Below are 19,427 nucleotides of genomic sequence, written 5' to 3' on the forward strand. Positions count from 1 at the left end.
TTATTTTTTTAAATGTATTTTATTGAGTTTTTACAGAGAGGAAGAGAGAGGGATAGAGAGCTAGAAATATCGATGAGAGAGAAACATCAATCAGCTGCCTCTCCCACAACCCCTACTGGGGATGTGCCTGCAACCAAGGTACATGCCCTTGACCGGAATCGAACCCGGGACCCCTCAGTCTGCAGGCCTACGCTCTATCTGCTGAGCCATACCGGTTTCGGCAGGACTTTAGTGAGCCTCCCCGCAGTGCAGAGCGGGACAGAGGCCCCGGAGTGCCTGTCCTCCCTCCCCACATGGGTCCAAAGCAGATGCATGCGGATGAGCTTAGGCTGGAGGGGGGCTGAGGCCGCCTGGAGCCCAGAGCAGTCAGAGGGCCCAGCACGAGGCTCCCAGCTCCTCCTCCTCCTCCCTCCTTCCCCAGCAGCCTCCCCGCTCCAGCCCGAGGCTCCCAGGGAGCCCCCTTCCAACTGGGATCGCCCCCTCGCCTCACACCTCTGGCTCCCGGAGCCACTGAGCTGGCGGGCCATATGGAATAGATTATTCTGGAACCACGATAATCTGATTATCCGGGCCGTGGGTCAGCTGGATATGCAGCCAGTGGGAGTCACAGGAGGCCGAGGGGTGATGAGGAGGGAGGGGGTGGGAAGAAAGGGGAGAGATTAAGGATCAAGAGGAGCCCTGGGAGCCGGCTGAGAACAGGGCCAGCAGACCCTGCCTCTGCCCGTGGGGGGGGGTCACACGCTGCTCCTTTGCTTCCTCCGGGTACACGGAGGGGGATGTGAGCTTTGCAGTGAAAGATGGGGAAACTGAGGCATGAAGTAGCCTCGGTTTCTCCGACTGTAAAATGCAGCAGGGCCTCCCGAGTGCCTGCCCAGATGTGCTGGGAGCTCTGCACGTTTGGTGAGAAAGCGCTGGTCTCAGTCTCAGGCCACAGTGCCCACCCGGAGTCACGCACACAGCACACAGCAGGGATAGGTGTACACAGAATACAGCGCCCTTGCACTTCCAGCCGCAGCCAGCAGAGGGCGCCGCCAGCCAGCTGGGATCTTAGGATGCGGAAAAGGCACACCTACCTCGGACCAGTCAGAGGCCTTTTTCCCCCGGAGCGAGGGCCAGTGCTGGGTGGGAGCGGCGGGCCCGAGGTGCCAGAGGTGCCGGGCTGGCTTAAGAAGTGGGTGAAGCTGGCTCAGCGCCGGCGAGATGGGCTCTGGGACCCTGACAGGCCACTTGCCTTTTCTGGACCCGTTTGCTCATCCATCCGAGAGGCAGAGCGAGATGGAGCCTAGAGGGGAAAGGGGGGGAGGGAACTGGCTCAGGAGGGCTGGGGACAAGCAGGGCTCAGTCCCTTCCAGCTTTCCCACACACAGCCCTGGACCGAAGGTTGAAATGGTCAAACCACAAGCTGACCGAAACTCCGTGGGCTCTGAGCCCTTGCCAGCTCCCTGGAGGGGATCTGCGGGCCCAGCTCGGCTGCCAACTTGGGGCACAGCCAGCCCCAGCCCCCCGCAGGAGGCACACAGCCCAGCTCTCTCCAGGCAGGACGTACAGGTTTCAGGCCCCTCGACCCTGCCCCTGTCCTGGCTGACCGCTCACGGGAGTGCCAGCCGGCGACCAGGCCTGCAGGAGGGGAGGCATGTGCTCAGGCCCAGCCCAGGCCGCCGCAGGGCCAGAACCCCGGCCTGGGCTCCCACACCACGTCACTGGGTGGCTCCGGCCTTCAGCCACGTCCACGTCCTCCTTCCCAAGAGCAGAGGAAGGAGGACACCCCTCCCCACCTCCCCAAAGGTACCTGACTTTACACCCAACGAAAAGCAGAGTGGGGCCGAAACCGGTGTGGCTCAGTGGATAGGGCGTCGGTCTGCGGACTGAAGGGTCCCAGGTTCGATTCCGGTCAAGGGCACGTACCTTGGTTGCGGGCACATCCCCAGTGGGGGGGGGGTGTGTGTGTGTGTGTGTGTGCAGGAGGCAGCTGATCGATGTTTCTCTCTCATTGATGTTTCTAACTCTCTATCCCTCTCCCTTCCTCTCTGTGAAAAATCAATAAAACATATTAAAAAAAAAAAAAAAAAGGCAAAATAAATAAATAAATAAATAAAAAGCAGAGCCCTCGCAGACTGAGCTGGAATACCCTGGGCAGGGTGGGGGGAGGGGGGTCGGAGTCTGTGTGGCCTCCTTTTGCCAAAGTTCTGGGGGACAGGGATGTCCCTGGACCCATTGGGGAATCTCTAGAGCAGTGTTTCCCAAACGTTTGACATATGTGTACCCCTTCTATAGTTTTCGTAACGCTGAGGACCCCTCGTACTCATGAGAACGGAGAATTAGGCGCAGCTAAGCACGGTGCAGTGCATATCCCCACCAAACTCCGGTGCAACGCGTACCCCCACCAGACTCTTCCCGCACCCCTGGGGGTCCGCGGACCACACTTTGGGAAACACTGCTCTAGAGGAAGTGCAAGAGCTTAAATCAGGGGTCTTCAAACTACGGCCCGAGGGCCACATGCGGCCTGCAGAGGAGTCTGATCCGGCCCGCCAGGTTTTTTGGGCAGTGAGCGCAGCCGAGGTGTTACAGTAGTTCATATAGTCCGGCCCTCCAGCTCTCTGAGGGACCGTGATCTGGCCCCCACTTTAAAAAGTTTGAGGACCCCTGGCTTAAATGGATCAGATAACGAATGGAGCAGGAGAAGGGTCTTAGGTGATTAGTATTGATTACAGGCCCCAAACTGAGGATAGAATGAACTCAGCCCTCGGCTCTGGAGGGCCCCCCACCGGGAGAAACCCCGGATGCAGCCCTTCCCCCTCGGAGGTCATGCCCCGCCCAGGCCCTGGGCATGCGCGGTCAGCGTCTGGCACAGGCGGGCACACAGGTGTGCCCGCACCAGCTGCCCGTGACCAGTCCCCACCTCTGGGGCCCCCTGGGGCAGGGCTTCAGGACAGCCTCAGCGTGCCCTGGCCCGGTGGTTTCCTGATGGGAATTCATCCTGATTAGAAAAGATTAAAGGCACAAGGATAGGCATACTGCTGAGTGACAGAACCAAGCTGCAGAAAAAACAAAAAAAGTAACGAAACATTCCATGAGGCACCGCTGATAAAAGCAAACACGTAAGAAAATGAGAATCTGATAAAAACCCTCCATAGAAAGTCATCGAATATGGAGCCTATACATATTTACGCCCTGCCTTCTGTAAAGATCTACCGTGGGAAAGCTCAGACTAAGGCCCCAGTTCTCACCAAATCCATAATAACGTACCCAGACTTATTTGTGGGAGGGGAGGTCTGGGTTTGGGATCGGGGGAAGGGTCAACGAAGACTTTAATCTTCACCTGTAATGTTTACATTAAAAAAAAATATATATATATATTTTTTATTGATATTTTACAGAGAGGAAGGGAGAGGGAGAGAGAGTCAGAAACATCGCTGAGAGAAACATCGATGAGAGAGAAACATCGATCAGCTGCCTCCTCATACTACTGGGGATGTGCCTGCAACCAAGGTACATGCCCTTGACTGGAATCGAACCCGGGACCCTTCAGTCTGCAGGCCTGACACTCTATCCACTGAGCCAAACCGGTCAGGGCTGTAATGTTTACATTTTTGACAAGGAGATTATATAGTTTAAAACTGCATGTTAATGTATAGTTTTAAGCTATTTGTAAAATTATAAGGCTATTCCTCTGCAAAAAACTGTAAGGCATCTCAGTGTATACCAGAGAATTTGTTACCAAAATCTCAGTTTAGAAATACAGGTATTGCCCTAGCCAGTTTGGCTCAGTGGATAGAGCCGACTGGTCCCAGGTTCGATTCCAGTCAAGGGCATGCACCAGGGTTTTGGGCTCAGGCCCCAGTGGGAGGCTTGCAGTAGGCAGCCTATCAATGATTCTCTCTCATCATTGCTGTTTCTCTCTTTCTCCCTCTCCCTACCTCACTGAAATCAATAAAAAATATATTTAAAAAAAATAAACAGGTGAATGTATGTGAATTATATCTCCATTAAGTTCTTTTTTTTTTTTTTTTTTTTAATTAAACCTATTCGGGGGACATTGGTTATCATATAGGTGTCAGGTGTGGATTTCCATGTTACAAGATGTGTATATTGGTCTGTGTGCCACCACCTTTATTTCTGATATAAAAGGTTATTTTCAAAAATAAAATACATATACAAAAGAATACCCACCACACATAAAAATCCCCGACACACTCTCTCCCCGTGCTCCATGCATATGCTCATGTATTTGTAGGGATGCTAGAAAGGGTTGGGATACAGACAGATGGACCGCTGAAACCAGTTTGGCTCAGTGGATAGAGCGTCGGTCTGCCGACTGAAAGGTCCCGGGTTCGATTCCGGTCAAGGGCATGTACCTTGGTTGCGGGCACATCCCCGGTGGGGGGTGTGCAGGAGGCAGCTGGTCAATGTTTCTCTCTCATCGACGTTTCTAGCTCTCTGTCTCTCTCCCTTCCTCTCTGTAGAAAATCAATAAAACATATATATATTAAAAAAAAAAAAAAAAAAAAAGAAAAAGAAGAAAGAGAGATGGACCAACATGTCATCAGGGTTCTCTCTGAGTAGATGAAACTGGGGGCATTCAAGATTCCCTTCTTCTTAAAAAATATATTTTATTGATTTTTACAGAGGGAGAGGAAGAGAGAGTTAGAAACATCGATGAGAGAGAAACATCAATCAGCTGCCTCCCGCATGCCTCCTACTGGGGATGTGCCCGCAACCAAGGCACATGCCCTTGACCAGAATCGAACCTGGGACCCTTCAGTCCACAGACCGACGCTCTAGCCACTGAGCCAAGATTCCTTTTTTTGATTGTCTGAATGCTCTCGATTTTCTGTAACAGCGTTCCTTGCTTTGGTAAAGGAAAGAAAAAGAGAAGGAGGGTGGAGGTAGACCTTGCAGAATTCCCCTGTCTCTGGGCCCCGTGGTGACACTGACGGTGCTCTGCCTGGCACGGCCTTGGCACGGGGCCTCCCTGGCTGTGCCCGAAGTCACGCCCCAGCGCCTGGGCCGGGGGCAGCGGGATCTGGGCGGGCTGACTCAGGGTGTCCTCCCTCTGCCTTTCCCCGGGGGCGCCCCCAAGTTGGGGGGGCCTGCAGCCTCCCCCCCCCCCAGCCCGGAGGTGCGCCCTGGGGATGCTGAGCGGGCCTGCTGCCGGCTGTTTTGGAGGCCCCTGCACGCCCCGGTTCCCAAGGCGACACCTTGCGCCCCGAGGGAGGCGGCCTGTGTCAACAGGAGGAGCGGAGGGAGGTGTGAAGGCGGCCACGGTGGCCCAGGGGGCGGCGGGCTGGCCCTCGCTGCTGGCTGGTAATGAGAATACCACCTGGCCCGGCGGCCCCGCACGGCCGGCCCCCCGCCTGCCCTCCGCGTTCCCACAGCCCGCCCGCCCCTGGGGCCTGAGGGGGAAGCAGACCGACAGGGCAGAGGCCAGGCGGTCACCCTCCTCCAGCCTTGGACCTGGGTGCCCGCCCGGGGGGGGGGGGGAGGGAAAGAGCAGGTGCGCAGGTGCAGAACCATCGGGGAGGCCTGGGCTAAGCCACCTGACACAGCCCCCCCTCTCCCACGGTCCCTCAACAGCACCAGAGCCTGATGCTGATGATGAGAGAGAATCATGGATCGGCTGCCTCCTGCACGCCCCCTTCTGGGGATGGAGCCGGCGACCCAGGCATGTGCCCTGATTGGGAATTGTTTTATAGGTTGATGCTCAACCACTGAGCCACACCGTCAGGCCTGAAGTCCTTTTAGCAGGGGAACGCCCAGCCTGCTGGTTGGACTGCGGGTTGGGGGTGGGGGGGGGTCCTGGGAAGTGGATCGGGGATGATGGGATGGAGGCGTCAGGGTCCTCACGCGGCCAGCCGGCTGGCGCCACCCAGACAGGCTCAGCCGGAGGTGGAGGCGGCTGTGGCTCCAGCCCCAGAGCAGGCCGGGCTGAGCCAGAGGCCCAGCCAGAGCTTCGGGCTCCAAGGAGAGCAGGCTGGGCTGAGGAGACCGCCCAGAGCCCAAAGCAGCACCCCCATCCTCTCCGGATGCTTGGCTTCAGCTCTGAAAGGACCTCAGGCCTGACGGTGTGGCTCAGTGGTTGAGCATCAACCTATGCACAATGCCTGGTCAGGGCACATCCCCAGTAGGGGGCGTGCAGGAGGCAGCTCATCCATGATTCTCTCTCATCATTGATGTTTCTCTCTCTCTCTCTCCCTCTCCCTTCCTCTCCGAAATCAATTCAAAAACAACAAACAAGATGGTGATTCGTTTTCTCACACAGGAAAGAAACTCACGGGCAGACAGTCCTGGGCTGGTGTGGCGCTTCCATGTTGTCACTGATGCCTCGGGCTGCTTTCTGCTCCACAGTCCTCCTCAGTGGGTGACCTCTGTCCTGGAGACTGCTTCCGGGTCACAAAGTGGTTGCTGGAGCTACAGCCATCACATTTCTGTTTTCCAGAAAACGGAAGTGGTTAGAGCCACAGGAGGATACCGCCCTGCCTTAAAGCACTTTCCTAGAAGCCCCTTTAATACCTCCCCAGACATTTCATTGGCCGTTCTGTCTGCAAGACAGGCTGGGAGCCGAGATCGGTTTGGCTCAGTGGATAGAGCGTCGGCTTGGGGACTGAAGGGACCCGGGTTCGATTCCGGTCAAGGGCACGTACCTTGGTTGCGGGCATATCCCCAGTAGGGGGTGTGCAAGAGGCGGCTGATCGATGACTCTCTCTCATCGATGTTTCTAACTCTCTATCTCTCTCTTTTCCTCTCTGTACAAAATCAATAAAATATATTTAAAAAAAAAAAAAGACAGGCTGGGAACTGCAGGGGCTTTAAAAAAAAAAAAAAAAATATATATATATATATATATATATATATATATATATATATATACATATATATATTTTTTATTTCAGAGAAGAAGGGAGAGGCAGGGGGAGAGACAGAAACATCCATGATGAGAGAGCATCATGGATCGGCTGCCTCCTGCACGCCCCCCACTGGGGATCAAGCCCACAGCCCAGGCCTGTGCCCTTTGCCAGAATCAAACCTGGGACCCTTCAGTCCGCAGGCCGACGCTCTATCCACTGAGCCAAATCGGTTTGGGCTAACTATATTTTTATTGATTGTGGAGAGGAAGGGAGCAGGAGAGAGAGAGACAGAAACATCAATGATGTTTCTGCCTCCTGCACGCCCCACACTGGCGATCAAGCCCACAACCTGGGCGTGTGCCCTGACTGGGAATCGAACCCTGACCTCCTGGTTCATAGGTTGATGCTCAACCACTGAGCTACCCTGGCTGGGGAATACTGGGTGTTTAGAAGCTTCCTGGAGGTCACAAGGGTACCTGACCACTCCAAATCCAGCCGGCTGTTGGGCCAGAACTGAAAACATTCCAGCGTCGTATCAGTAAGAAACCCAATTTCTTGCTTTGCCATTATTTCAACCTCCAAGTGCAGGACGCCCTAGCAGAGTGACTTAAGTCATTTGGAATATCATCTCGTCCACCAAAAGGTTCAATTCCCAGTCAGGACACATCCCCGGGTTTTGGGTTCACCAGTGGGTGCGGGAGGCAACCAATCAATGTTTCTCAATCAATGTCTCTCCCTTCTTCTCTGTAAGAGTCAATAAGAACATATCCTCGGGTGAAGATTTAAAAAAAAACAGCCGAAACGGGTTTGGCTCAATGGATAGAGCGTCGGCTTGGGGACTGAAGGGTCCCGGGTTCGATTCCGGTCGAGGGCATGTACCTTGGTTGCGGGCATATCCCCAGTAGGGGGTGTGCAAGAGGCGGCTGATCGATGACTCTCTCTCATCGATGTTTCTAACTCTCTAACTCTCTCCCTTCTTCTCTGTACAAAATCAATAAAATATAGTAAAAAAAAAAAAAAATTAATAAATTAAAATAAAAAAAAACAAGAAGTGCAGAACTGAATGTTTTCTGAGTCTACTCTGCCCGCAGGAAAAAGTGCTTTGGTATATTTTTTAATGTGGTTGTTTAAGCCCTTTTAAGTCATGAAATGTTGCGTAACCAACTGCTTCTTTCCAAAGAAAGCATGTTTAAAATCAGGCATGGCTAACCGATTGCATCTTCTTTTTGCGTTACGGATCAAGTTCCCTCTCCTCGTTCACAGCAGCTACAACAAACCAAACGACAGCTGCCCTGATCTATGTGACTCCCGGTCGGTTATGACTTTATCATCATGTTACAGTGGTTACAGGAGCATCTTGTCTCCAACATATTTCAAAATACATTCTGAGGAGACCCAACCGGCATGGCTCAGGGGTCGAGTGTCATCCTAGGAACCAGGAGGTCATGGTTCCATTCCGGTCAGGGCACAGGCCCGGTTGTGGGCTCCATCCCCAGTAGGGGGCGTGCAGGAGGCAGCCCATCAATGATTCTCTCTCATCATGGATGTTTCCATATCTCTCTCCCCCTCTCCTTTCCTCTCTGAAATCAATAAAAAAATATATACATTTTTTAAATTGTCTTCTACGATGGAAATGGATGAACATTGAAATCAACTATGACCAGCTTCGAGTGAACGACACATGTCCTCACATGGAATGCTCTCATATACGCTACCGAATGAAAAAAGAGCAAGTTACAGCCGAGGCCGGTGTGGCTCAGTGGATAGAGTGTGGCTCAGTGGATAGAACGTTTTAATATAGAATTTAATAAATCTATATTAAATTATAGATTTAATATCTATAATTAAATAAATTATAGATATTAAATAAATTATTTTATTTAATATCAATAAAAAAATATTTAAAAAAAAGAGCAAGTTACAGGCTGGCATGTGGAAAAGGGCCATGGTACCACCTTTATACTGTGTGTGACTTCTTTTTTTTTTAATATATTTTTATTGATTTTTCACAGAGAGGAAGAGAGAGGGATAGAGAGGTAGAAACATCGATGCGAGAGAATCATCGATCAGCTGCCTCTTGCACACCCCCTACTGGGGATGTACCCGCAACCAAGGTACATGCCCTTGACTGGAATTGAACCCGGGACCTTTCAGTCCGCAGGCCGACGCTCTATCCACTGAGCCAAACCGGTCCCGGCATATACTGTGTGTGACTTCTAAGGACATACGTTGACTGATGTGAATGCATGGACCAGGTCTGGAAAGATACCTGACAACCCTTTACCGTAGCTGTTCCCGTTGTGGGGTGGAAGTGGAGGTTTATAGGGGTTCCAGCTTTACCTCTCATGTTTCCATTTCTTTTAAAAATATATATATATATATATATATTTTTTTGGTTTTTTTATAGAGAGGGATACAGAGTTAGAAACATCGATGAGAGAGAAACATCGATCAGCTGCCTCCTGCACACCCCCCACTGGGGATGTGCCCGCAACCAAGGTACATGCCCTTGACCGGAATCGAACCTGGGACCCTTGAGTCCGCAGGCTCACGCTCTATCCACTGAGCGAGACTGGTCAGGGCATGTTTCCACTTCTTACAAAGAGAATGTGTTTATGTAATTGGTGTAACTAAAAGTTAGTTTTTAAAAAACAGCCACAAAATACTAGAGAGCCACTTACTTATTTTGTTTTAAAATGTATTTTTATTGATTTCAGAGAGAAAGGGAGAGAGAGAGAAACATCAGTGATGAGAGAATCAGTCATCGGCTGCCTCCTGTACACCCCCGCTGGGGATCCAGCCCATAACCCGGGCATGTGCCCTTGACCGGAATCGAACCCGGGACCTGTCAGTCCACAGGTCGACGCTCTATCCACTGAGCAACACCGGCTAGGGAAAGCCATCTACTTCTTCAGGCTGGTATGGGTTAATATATTTCTAACTCCCAGGGAGCACCAGGCCTGTGGTTAGGCTGTTCCCACATCCAAAATGCCCTCTATCTGCCTCTCTCCCTATCCTAGAACCAGGCCTGGGTCAAGGCCCAGCTGTGACCTCTCACCTCTTCAACCAGAGCACTAGTCTCTGGCCCTGATGAGGCCCTTAGTCTCCAAGACTGCCCTTTTAAAAAAGATCACAGCCAAAACCGGTGTGGCTCAGTGGATAGAGCGGCCTGTGGACTGAAAGGTCCCAGGTTCGATTCCGGGCAAGGGCATGCACCTTAGTTGTGGGCACCTATCCAGTAGGGAGTGTGCAAGAGGCAACTGATCGATGTTTCTAACTCTCTATCCCTCTCCCTTCCTGCAAAAATCAATAAAACATATATATATAAATCAATAAAACATATATATATAAATCAATAAAATATATTTAAATATATATATATATATATTTTTTTTAATATATTTTATTGATTTTTTCACAGAGAGGAAGAGAGAGGGATAGAGAATTAGAAACATCGATGAGAGAGAATCATCGATCAGCTGCCTCCTGCACACCCCCCACTGGGGATGTGCCCGCAACCAAGGTACATGCCCTTGCCCGGAATCGAACCCGGTACCTTTCAGTCCACAGGCCGACGCTCCATCCACTGAGCCAAACCGGTCCCGGCTCAATAAAACATATTTAAAAAAAACAACAAAACACTAAAATCTCATCAAGGGCCCTAGCTGTTTTGGCTCAGTGGATAGAACATCAGCCTGCGGTTGAAGGGTCCTGGGTTCGATTCCAGTCAAGGGCATATGTCAGGTTACCAACTCAATCCCCAGTTGGGGGGCGTGCAGGAGGCAGCCAATCAATGATTCCCTCGTCATTGATGTTTCTCTCTCTCTCCCCCTCTCTGAAATCAATAAAAATGTATTGAAAAAACGAAAAAATAAACTCCCTGCTTGCTCACCCTGGCGCGCCTGAACATTTACCAGTTGCTAAATAAACACGAATTAAGTGAATGATGCCCATGAGCATCCTGAAATGGAAGTACCTTCTTTATAAAATGAAGGTATTACACACGGAGCCCCAGTGCCAAGGGCACGCTAAGTGGTTCTGTGGATGGTTCCCCCGAGGCCCAGCAGCCATCCGGGCTGGCGCGTGACGTCATTGCTGAGAACGAGGAAACTTGAGCCTCAGAGGAGCGAAGTCATTTGTCCAAGTCACACAGCAAATAAAGAGGGTCTGGCCGGGCAGGCCATTCATTCTCCTTCTCCAGGCTCCTCTCTGGTTTTTCTTTTCTTTTTTAAAAAATAAATTGATTTCAGCCGAAACCGGTGTGGCTCAGTGGATAGAGCGTTGGCCTGCGGACTGAAAGGTCCCAGGTTCGATTCCGGTCAAGGGCATGTACCTTGGTTGCGGGCACATCCCCGGTGGGGGGTGTGCAGGAGGCAGCTGGTCGATGTTCCTCTCTCATCGACGTTTCTAACTCTCTATCTCTCTCCCTTCCTCTCTGTAAAAAATCAATAAAATATATATATTTTTAAAAATTGATTTCAAAGAGGGAGAGAGAGAGAGAAACATCAATGATGAGAATCATTGATCGGCTGCCTCCTGCACTCCCCTTACCAGAGACCAAGCCTACAACCCAGGCCTGTGCCCTTGACCAGAATCGAACCCGGGACAACGCTCTATCCACTGAGCCCAAATGGCTAGGGCTCCTCTGTTGTTTTTCTGGAACAGAAATGACTGTAGGCCTTACCCGGGTTGGCTCAGCGGATAAAGCATCAGCCTGCAGACTGAGGAGGGTCCCGGGTTTCGATTCTGACCCAAAGGCACATGCCTGGATTGCAGGCTCGATCCCCAGTAGGGGGGTGTGCAGGAGGTAGCCCATCCATGATTCTCTCTCATCATGGATATTTCTATCTCTCTCTCTCCTTCTCCCTTCCTCTCTGAAATCACTAAAGAAATATATTAAAAAAAAAAAAAAAAAAAAAAGAAAAGAAAAAGAAAAAGAAAAAGAAAAGAAAGCCAAAACCGGTGTGGCTCAGTGGATAGAGCGTCGGCCTGCGAACTCAAGGGTCCCAGGTTCGATTCCGGTCAAGGGCATGGCCCTTGGTTGCGGGCACATCCCCAGTGGGGGTGTGTGCAAGAGGCAGCTGATCGATGATTCTCTCTCATCGATGTTTCTAACTCTCTATCCTTCCCTCTTCCTCTCTGTAAAAAATCAATAAAATATTAAAAAGAAAAGAAAAAGAAATTAGCTGTGGGCAGTGAGAGGACTTTCTCGGTGTCACTCAGCAAATCAGCAGGTGCAGGCTCCAAGGAACCCAGGAAGGGTCCACCTGCACCCCCCCCATCCCCCCTCCCCCCATCACTGCTGGCAGGTCTCTCAGGGCTTGTCCTGGGCACCCTTGTAGGCACCGGGCGCAAATTACTGGGCACAGCAAGCTCCCCACCCGGGATGGTGACGAGAGGGGCGCCATGGTCCATTGAGTTGCAGCTTGGGCGCCGGGAGTCAGAGGCGGTGGCACTGCCCACCGCTCCTGGGCACTCACCCTGCGCGGCCGGCGGCGTGGACGGGAGCCTGGTGGCGAGAAGCTCAGCAGCTCCATCCAGATGCGAACCGTCCCTCCCACACTTCCCGGGCTGCAGGGGCCTCCATTAGAGCCCCCCGAGGAGTCAGAATCCACACCTCCGCAAATGGGCCCGCTTTCCCAGGCCTCCCCCCTGCCCGGGCCTTCCCTGGGCTCTGTGGGTTTTGACACCTCTCTGCAACCTGGCGGGAGGCCACCTCGCACCTTCGGGTCCCGGATAAAAAGCTCAGGCCCGGAGGCGGCCGGCCCAGCCTTCACCGAGGAGGAGCCCGGAGCCCGCGGCCCCCCGGCCGGCCATGGCCCAGTCCCCGCCGCCGCCGCCGCCGCCGCCGCCGCTGCAGACCCTCGACCCCTGGACCTTACCCCAGGGCTGGGGTTGGGCGGCCGCGCACCCGGACTCCACGTCCCCGGCCTCGTCCTCCTCAGACTCGTCGGGCTCGTGCCCCTGTGACGGCGGCGCCGGGGTCCCCTCGCGGCCCAAGCCCCCCGCCCGCAGCCCGCAGGCCGCCCCGACGACGACGACGACGGCGCCCGGACGCGCGCGCCCCGCCCCGGCGGCCGGCGGGCAGCGGCAGAGCGCCAGCGAGCGCGAGAAGCTGCGCATGCGCACGCTCGCCCGCGCGCTGCACGAGCTGCGCCGCTTCCTGCCGCCGTCCGTGGCGCCCGCCGGCCAGAGCCTCACCAAGATCGAGACGCTGCGCCTGGCCATCCGCTACATCGCCCACCTGTCGGCCGTGCTGGGCCTCAGCGAGGACAGCCTGCGGCGGTGCCGGCGCCCGCGGCCCCGCAGCAACGACGCGGAGGCCCCTCGGGGCTGCCCGCTCTGCCCCGACGGCGGCTCCGCGCAGGCGCAGACGCTGACGCCGACGTCGACGTCGACGCCAGCGCGCGGCCGGGTTCTGGGCTCCGTCGCCGCCGCTGCGGGGTCTTGGGGGTCCCCGCCTGCCTGTCTAGGAGTCCCAGAAGCGCCCGGATGCTTGGGAAGCAGGATCCCCGACGTGGGTCCTTGGGTCTCCCCCCCTTACTGCTCCGGGGCGCAGTCGCTTCCGCCAGTGTCCCAACGTAGAGCCCCCGATGCGGCCCTTTGGACGCCGCCCGAAGCTGGTTCCGGAACGCAGACGCCCTTGGAGCTTGGGACCCCCGCAGCCCAGGTGCCCGCTGCAGTGTACCAGGTACCGTGCCCAGGCTGCAGTTGGAAATGGACGGGGTGGGTAGGTAGGCTCTAGTCTGCAGTAGATTCTATCCCTTTTGGATCCCGATTATCCAATCCCACCCTGGTTAGGGATGGAGAGAAGCTGAAGGGGAGATGGAGAGAGAGGGCGCTGGCCCCTTGGGGAAAGAGATGGGACCCTCGCAGTTAAGGCCACCAATACCCAGAAGTCCTCACGCCCCCGTGGACTTGCTCCTTCCACCCTGGCTCCATTCGGGGCTGGGAGTATGGAGGAAAGCCCCCCGCAGCTCCAGGTTTAGGGGCTTCCTGATCGATGGGCTTTGAGCTGGTGACTTTCATGTTTCCTTCAATCTTCATTCATCATTCATGAGGCCCGTGAACCATGGCCCATAACATAGCATGTTCATGGCCAAAATGTCTATTATTGCGCATGAGTTGACTCATTCTGCCCTGCCTCAAGCCCCCCGAAGCAGGTATTATCATCATCCCAATGTACAGATGGGAAAACTGAGGCTAGAAGAGGCCATCTGTGTTCCTGGAGCTGGCGGCTAGCAGAGCTGGGGTTTGAACCCTGGCAGTGACACTCTTAACCATTTCGCTTTCCCTGCATTCTGGACGCCAGGCCAGGGCTGTTCGGAGGCTGCCTGCCACACTCTGAGGAGCCCATCGCGGCCCCCTCACCAGCCTGCTCTCGTCTCTCTCGCAGGGTATCTGTGTGTCTCCGGAGTCCTGTCTGTGGCCAGAAACCCCGCCCCTCCTGCAGCCCCAGGCCCAATGGGGTTACTGGAGCCACAGTGAAGACCTGCTGCCCAGCTCGGAGCCCCAGGGACCAGGCCCCACCTTCTGCTTCAGCGACGAAAGTCCTCTCCAGAGCTCAGGCCTGCAGCTCGGGGGCTGCCCTGAACTTTGGCCGGACGACCTGGAGGGGGGCCACCTGAGCATCTTCTATTAATGGCCTTGCTTGTCCCCCCCCCCCCCCTTTCCAGCCTGTAGCGTTGGGCTCCCTCAGGTGCGAGGTCAGCGGTTTTCAAGCTTTCCTGTAGCCAGGGATCCCTTTCCCAAGTGATGCCGTTCACGGAAGCCGTGTTCGGTGGCCTCCCTGGCTGGCGTGGGGGCTGGGGCACCCCCAGCTCCTGAGCACAGCTCCCCCAAATGATCATTGCCCTGAACAGCACAGCCTGAGCTGCAGAAACATGGCGGGCTGCATGACCCACCATGTTGGGAGGGCTGGGGCTGATGGGATGGATTGGGCAGACCCCTATGTACTTTGTGTTTAAAAAAACACAACACAGCCCCGGCCGATATGGCTCAGTGGATAGAGCGTCGGCCTGTGGACCAAAGGGTCCCGGGTTCGATCCTGATCAAGGGCATGTACCTTGGTTGCAGGCACATTCCCGGTGGGGGGTGTGCAGGAGGCAGCTGATCCATGTTTCTCTCTCATCAATGTTTCTAACTATCCCTCTCCCTCCCTCTCTGTAAAAAAATCAATAAAATATATATTTTTTTAAAAACCCCACACAGCACAGCCCTAGTCCGTTTGGCTCAGTGCATAGAGTGTCAGCCTGTGGACCAAAGGGTCCCGGGTTCGATTCCAGTTAAGGGCACGTACCTGGGTTTCAAACTCCTCTCTGACCCTGGTCAGTGGGCATGCAGGAGGCAACCAATCTATATCGTTCTCTCCCATCAACATTTCTCTCTCTCTCTCTCTCTCTCTCTCTCTCTCTCTCTCTCTCAAAAAATGTCAATGGAAAAAATATCCTCGGGTGAGGATTAAAATGTAAATAAATTTTTTTAAAAAAAACTGCTTTGCTCTGTGCTTTTCTGGCCTCTGGGAACGGGGAAATGTTCCCATCCCGTGGGGAACAGGTCATGCCCTCCCAGTGGTGCTGTGGGCCCTCGCCAATCTGACAGTGTTTATCGCACAGGGAAGGTCTCCCTGCCTGGCCAGCTGTGCATGGCGGCAGAGCAGGTTGCCATGACCACCAGGCCAGCACCCATTTCATTCCTGCTGACCCGTAGGGCTTGTCCACATGATATGAAACTGTTTTCAAAGGATGCCTGTGAATGGGCCCTAGGGACCAGGCTAGTGTATTTAGTGGGCTCAGGTTGCCCTTACACCAGGGGTCCTCAAACTTTTTAAAGTGGGGGCCAGATCACGGTCCCTCAGAGAGCTGGAGGGCCGGACTATATGAACTACTAATTCCTACTGTAACACCTCGGCTGCGCTCACTGCCCAAAAAACCTGGCGGGCCGGATCAGACTCCTCTGCGGGCCGCATGTGGCCCGAGGGCCGTAGTTTGAAGACCCCTGCCTTACACGATGGTCGGCAAACTGCAGCTCGCGAGCCATATGCGGCTCTTTGGCCCCTTGAGTGTGGCTCTTCCACAAAATACTATGTGCAGCCGAGACCGGTTTGGCTCAGTGGACAGAGTGTCGGCCTGCGGACTGAAAGGTCCCGGGTTCAATTCCCAGTCAAGGGCATGTACCTTGGTTGCGGGCACATCCCCGGTCGGGGGTGTGCAAGAGGCAGCTGATCAATGATTCTCTCTCATCGATGTTTCTGACTCTCTATCCCTCTCTCTGAAAAATCAATAAAATATACATATTTTTTAAAAATACTACATGCAGGCACCCATATGCAATGCAATTGAAACATTATGGTCCATGTGCAGAAGTCGGTTTTCGTCTCTCAAAAAAAATTTCAGCCGAAATCAGTTTGGCTCAGTGGATAGAGCGTCAGCCAGTGGACTGAAGGGTCCCAGGTTCGATTGCGGTCAAGGGCATGTACCAAGGTAGCGGGCAGATCCCCGGTGGGGGGTGTGCAGGAGGCAGCTGGTCGATGTTTCTCATCGATATTTCTAACTCTCTCCCTTCCTCTCCGTAAAAAAATCAATAAAATATATATTTTTTAAAAATTTTCCATCGTTGTCCTGTTGATCTTTGGCTCTGTGGACCAATGAATTTGCAGACCACGGCCCTAACAGAATACCACGCATTGAGTAGCTGAACCACCCAAAATTGTTTTCTCACAGTTGTAGAGGCTGGAAGTCCAAGATCAAGGTGTCGGCAGGTTTGGTTTCTTGGAGGCCTCCCTCCTGGGCTTGCCGACGGCCACCTTTTTCTCACCGTGTCCTCACGTGGTCACCCCGTGGTCTGTGTGTCTGTCTTTTTTTTAAAATATATTTTATTGATTTTTCACAGAGAGGAAGGGAGAGAGACAGAGAGCTAGAAACGTCGATGAGAGAGAAACATCGACCAGCTGCCTCTTGCACACCCCCCACTGGGGATGTGCCCGCAAGCAACGCACATGCTCTTGACCGGAATCGAACCTGGGACCTTTCAGTCCGCAGACTGATGCTCTACCGCTGAGCCAAACCGGTTTCGGCTGTGTGTCTGTCTTAACCTCTCCCTCTAAGGTCACCCGTTCTAGGGGATTGGGGCCCACGCATCTGACCTCCTTTATCCCTTAATTACCTCCTTACAGGCTCTGTGAATGAACCCCAAGCTGGGTGTGGGTATCCAGGCCCTGACTCCCCACCCAGTGCTCTCTGCTTTCCAGGGGAACCCAAGGTCTTGGCCCCGGTCTCAGGGCATCTGCACCGAAGGCAGAACCGAACACCTGCCCCATCTCCTTCCTTTGGCTCCCACCCATCTGCGTACAGCTCATCTTAAAGGGACAGAGAGCGGTATCCCTGGCCCGGTCACCCATGGCCGCTCCCCCCGGCTCTGAAGCCAGGCCAGGGCTGGCAGAGAGCCCAAGAGAGAGTCCTGGCCTTTACCAGCAGCAGCCAGAGCGGCGTGTCTTCTGGAACTTGGCAGCTCTACTTTCCAGCCTCCCTCCCAAGAGGTGCCCAGAGGCAAGAGGCCGCCAGCACCCCGGCTGGAGCTGCCCGAGAGGCATCCTAGACGCTGCTGGAGTCGGGGAGCAGGGCCCAGGGGCACTGGGCTGATGCCACCCCTGTCCCCACCCTCTGGGAGGGAAAGCTCTTGGGAATGGCAGCTCCTTGCCCCCCATCCGTCTGGCCCATGGCATGCTGCCCTCGGCTGATCCCTCTCTGCTAAGTGACTGGCAGCGGAGGAGAGGTGCCAGTGCTGGTGCCCAGCCTGGGGCGACTGGTCTGCCCGCACCTTCCTGGGGAGCCCAGCTGATGGGCAGAGGATGACATAACCTGTACCTGCAGCACGGACATCCCTGAGCACCTGACCAGGCACCTTACAGGGACTGGACATCGAACCGCCCATCAGCACCTGCCCAATACTCTAAGCCCCCAATTCCTAAGTCCCTAGGTCCCTAATCATGCGGCTTACAGGAAACAACCAATCAGCGTGTGCTGAGTGCCCTAAGCCCCGCCCCTTCCTTTTCCTCCCCTCAAAAGGCGTGTCCATCCCTGCATGTGGGCTCTTTCTCCTCCAAAGGCAGCCGGCAGGGGTCTTCTCCCCAATAAAGCCTGGGTCCTGGTCTCCTGGTCTCCGGCCCACTCCGTCTCATCTTTCACCAGTCACCATCTATGCGCCTCATCTCAGCCTTTCATATAAATATAAATATATATATATATATATATATATATATATATATTATTGATTTTTCACAGAGAGGAAGAGAGGGAGAGAGAGTTAGAAACATCGATGAAAGAGATTCATCGACCAGCTGCCTCCTGCACACCCCCTACTGGGGATGTGCCCGCAACCAAGGTGCATGCCCTTGATCAGAATCAAACCTGGGACCTTTCAGTCCGCAGGCCGACACTCTATCCACTGAGCCACACCGGTTTCGGCTCATCTCAGCCTTTCAATGACCCCGCCATGTAGAGAAGGACGTGTCTCCCGGATGATGGGGAGGTGGGAGGGGACCCTGTACCCCAGCTGCTTCCGGTGGATCCTCAGATCCTGCTTTCCCCTGGGGCTTTGAGTCCCAGACAGACGGGGAGTGAGCAGTCTGGGTTTGAGTGGGCTCCTGCTCTGGGTGCGACCTTGATTGAGCAAGGTTCTGCAGGCAGGTCTCACTCTGTCCTTGCTGCAGCCCGGGAACCCGTTTCCTCCAGCCACACGGGGCCTTGCATGTGAGGTGTGGCTGTCGTAGACCCTGCCTCAATGTCACTCCCTCAGGGAGGGACCAGGGAGACGGTCTAGGCGTAGGGGTGTCGAACTCAATCAGAGAAGGGGCCAAAATCTAAAATCCAGCCTAAATCGCGGGCCGAATGGTTTACTGAACAGTCATAAACTGACAATGTCATAAACTGACAGCGGAGTGCAGTGATGACAGCGCGGTGCAGGCCACATTGCAAGGCCTGGCGGGCTGGATTTGGCCCGCGGGCCTTGTGTTTGACACATGTGGTCTAGGGCCTCCTTCAAGCTCCGCTGAATTGAGCCTTAACCTCCCTGAGCCTCTTTCCTTATCAGCAAAACCCAGATAAAGACTGTGCCTATCTGCTCCCTGGACTGCTGGGAACCAGATGAGAGAATGCGCATACGCGCTGAGCTCAGTGCCAGGCACGGAGACAGGATCCTTGCCGACCCCTCCCCCAACGGTGCCCTGAGCTCTGGTCCCCGAAGGTCAAGTGCCAGCCGCTGCTGCTGGGCGCTGGCGACAGGAAGGGCTGGCCCGGAGGGGACCTGGTTGGTGGAGGGACCCCCCACCCCACCTCGGCGGGCCCCGCCCCCCCTTTGATGTGCAGGCACCAGGGGAGCACAGGGGAGCTGTGAGGGGAGAGGGCCTTGAACCCAGAGACAAGGCCTGGACCATAATAACAGCCACTTCCTCTTACCCGTCAGGCCCAGTGGTCAGTGCACAGACTCCCTCCATCCACACACCACCCCCTCTAGCCCCGGCTCCCCAGCTGCCGGGCGGATGGATCCCTCCGCCTGTTCTGGTTCAGTCATGAGTCCGGAAGC

General features: G+C 54.4%; 1 protein-coding gene and 1 long non-coding RNA gene across 3 annotated transcripts in view; one reads left to right on the top strand and one right to left on the bottom strand.

Moving 5' to 3' along the window:
* Nucleotides 1-15,234, top strand: part of MESP2 (mesoderm posterior bHLH transcription factor 2) — a 51,125-nt gene extending 35,891 nt beyond the window's left edge. The window contains exons 2-3 of the mRNA XM_084869251.1: nt 11,905-13,536; nt 14,242-15,234. Of these exons, the coding sequence (XP_084725377.1) occupies nt 12,661-13,536; nt 14,242-14,487 (1,122 nt within the window). The 5' untranslated portion in view covers nt 11,905-12,660 and the 3' untranslated portion in view covers nt 14,488-15,234. The remainder of the gene's footprint in view (nt 1-11,904; nt 13,537-14,241) is intronic.
* LOC311614479 lies at nt 977-13,194 on the bottom strand. Of its 2 annotated transcripts, none has more exons than XR_014793662.1 (3): nt 13,047-13,194; nt 6,273-6,425; nt 977-1,282 (listed from the first exon to the last, which is right to left on the bottom strand). It is a non-coding gene; the product is annotated as an uncharacterized lncRNA (long non-coding RNA). The 2 variants fall into 2 exon arrangements; XR_014793663.1 differs by lacking the exon at nt 13,047-13,194 and adding an exon at nt 12,728-12,859.
* Nucleotides 15,235-19,427: the final 4,193 nt, after the last annotated feature.

This window comes from Pipistrellus hanaki (genome assembly GCF_964339955.1).
Source record: "Pipistrellus hanaki genome assembly, chromosome: 21".
NCBI lineage: Eukaryota > Metazoa > Chordata > Mammalia > Chiroptera > Vespertilionidae > Pipistrellus > Pipistrellus hanaki.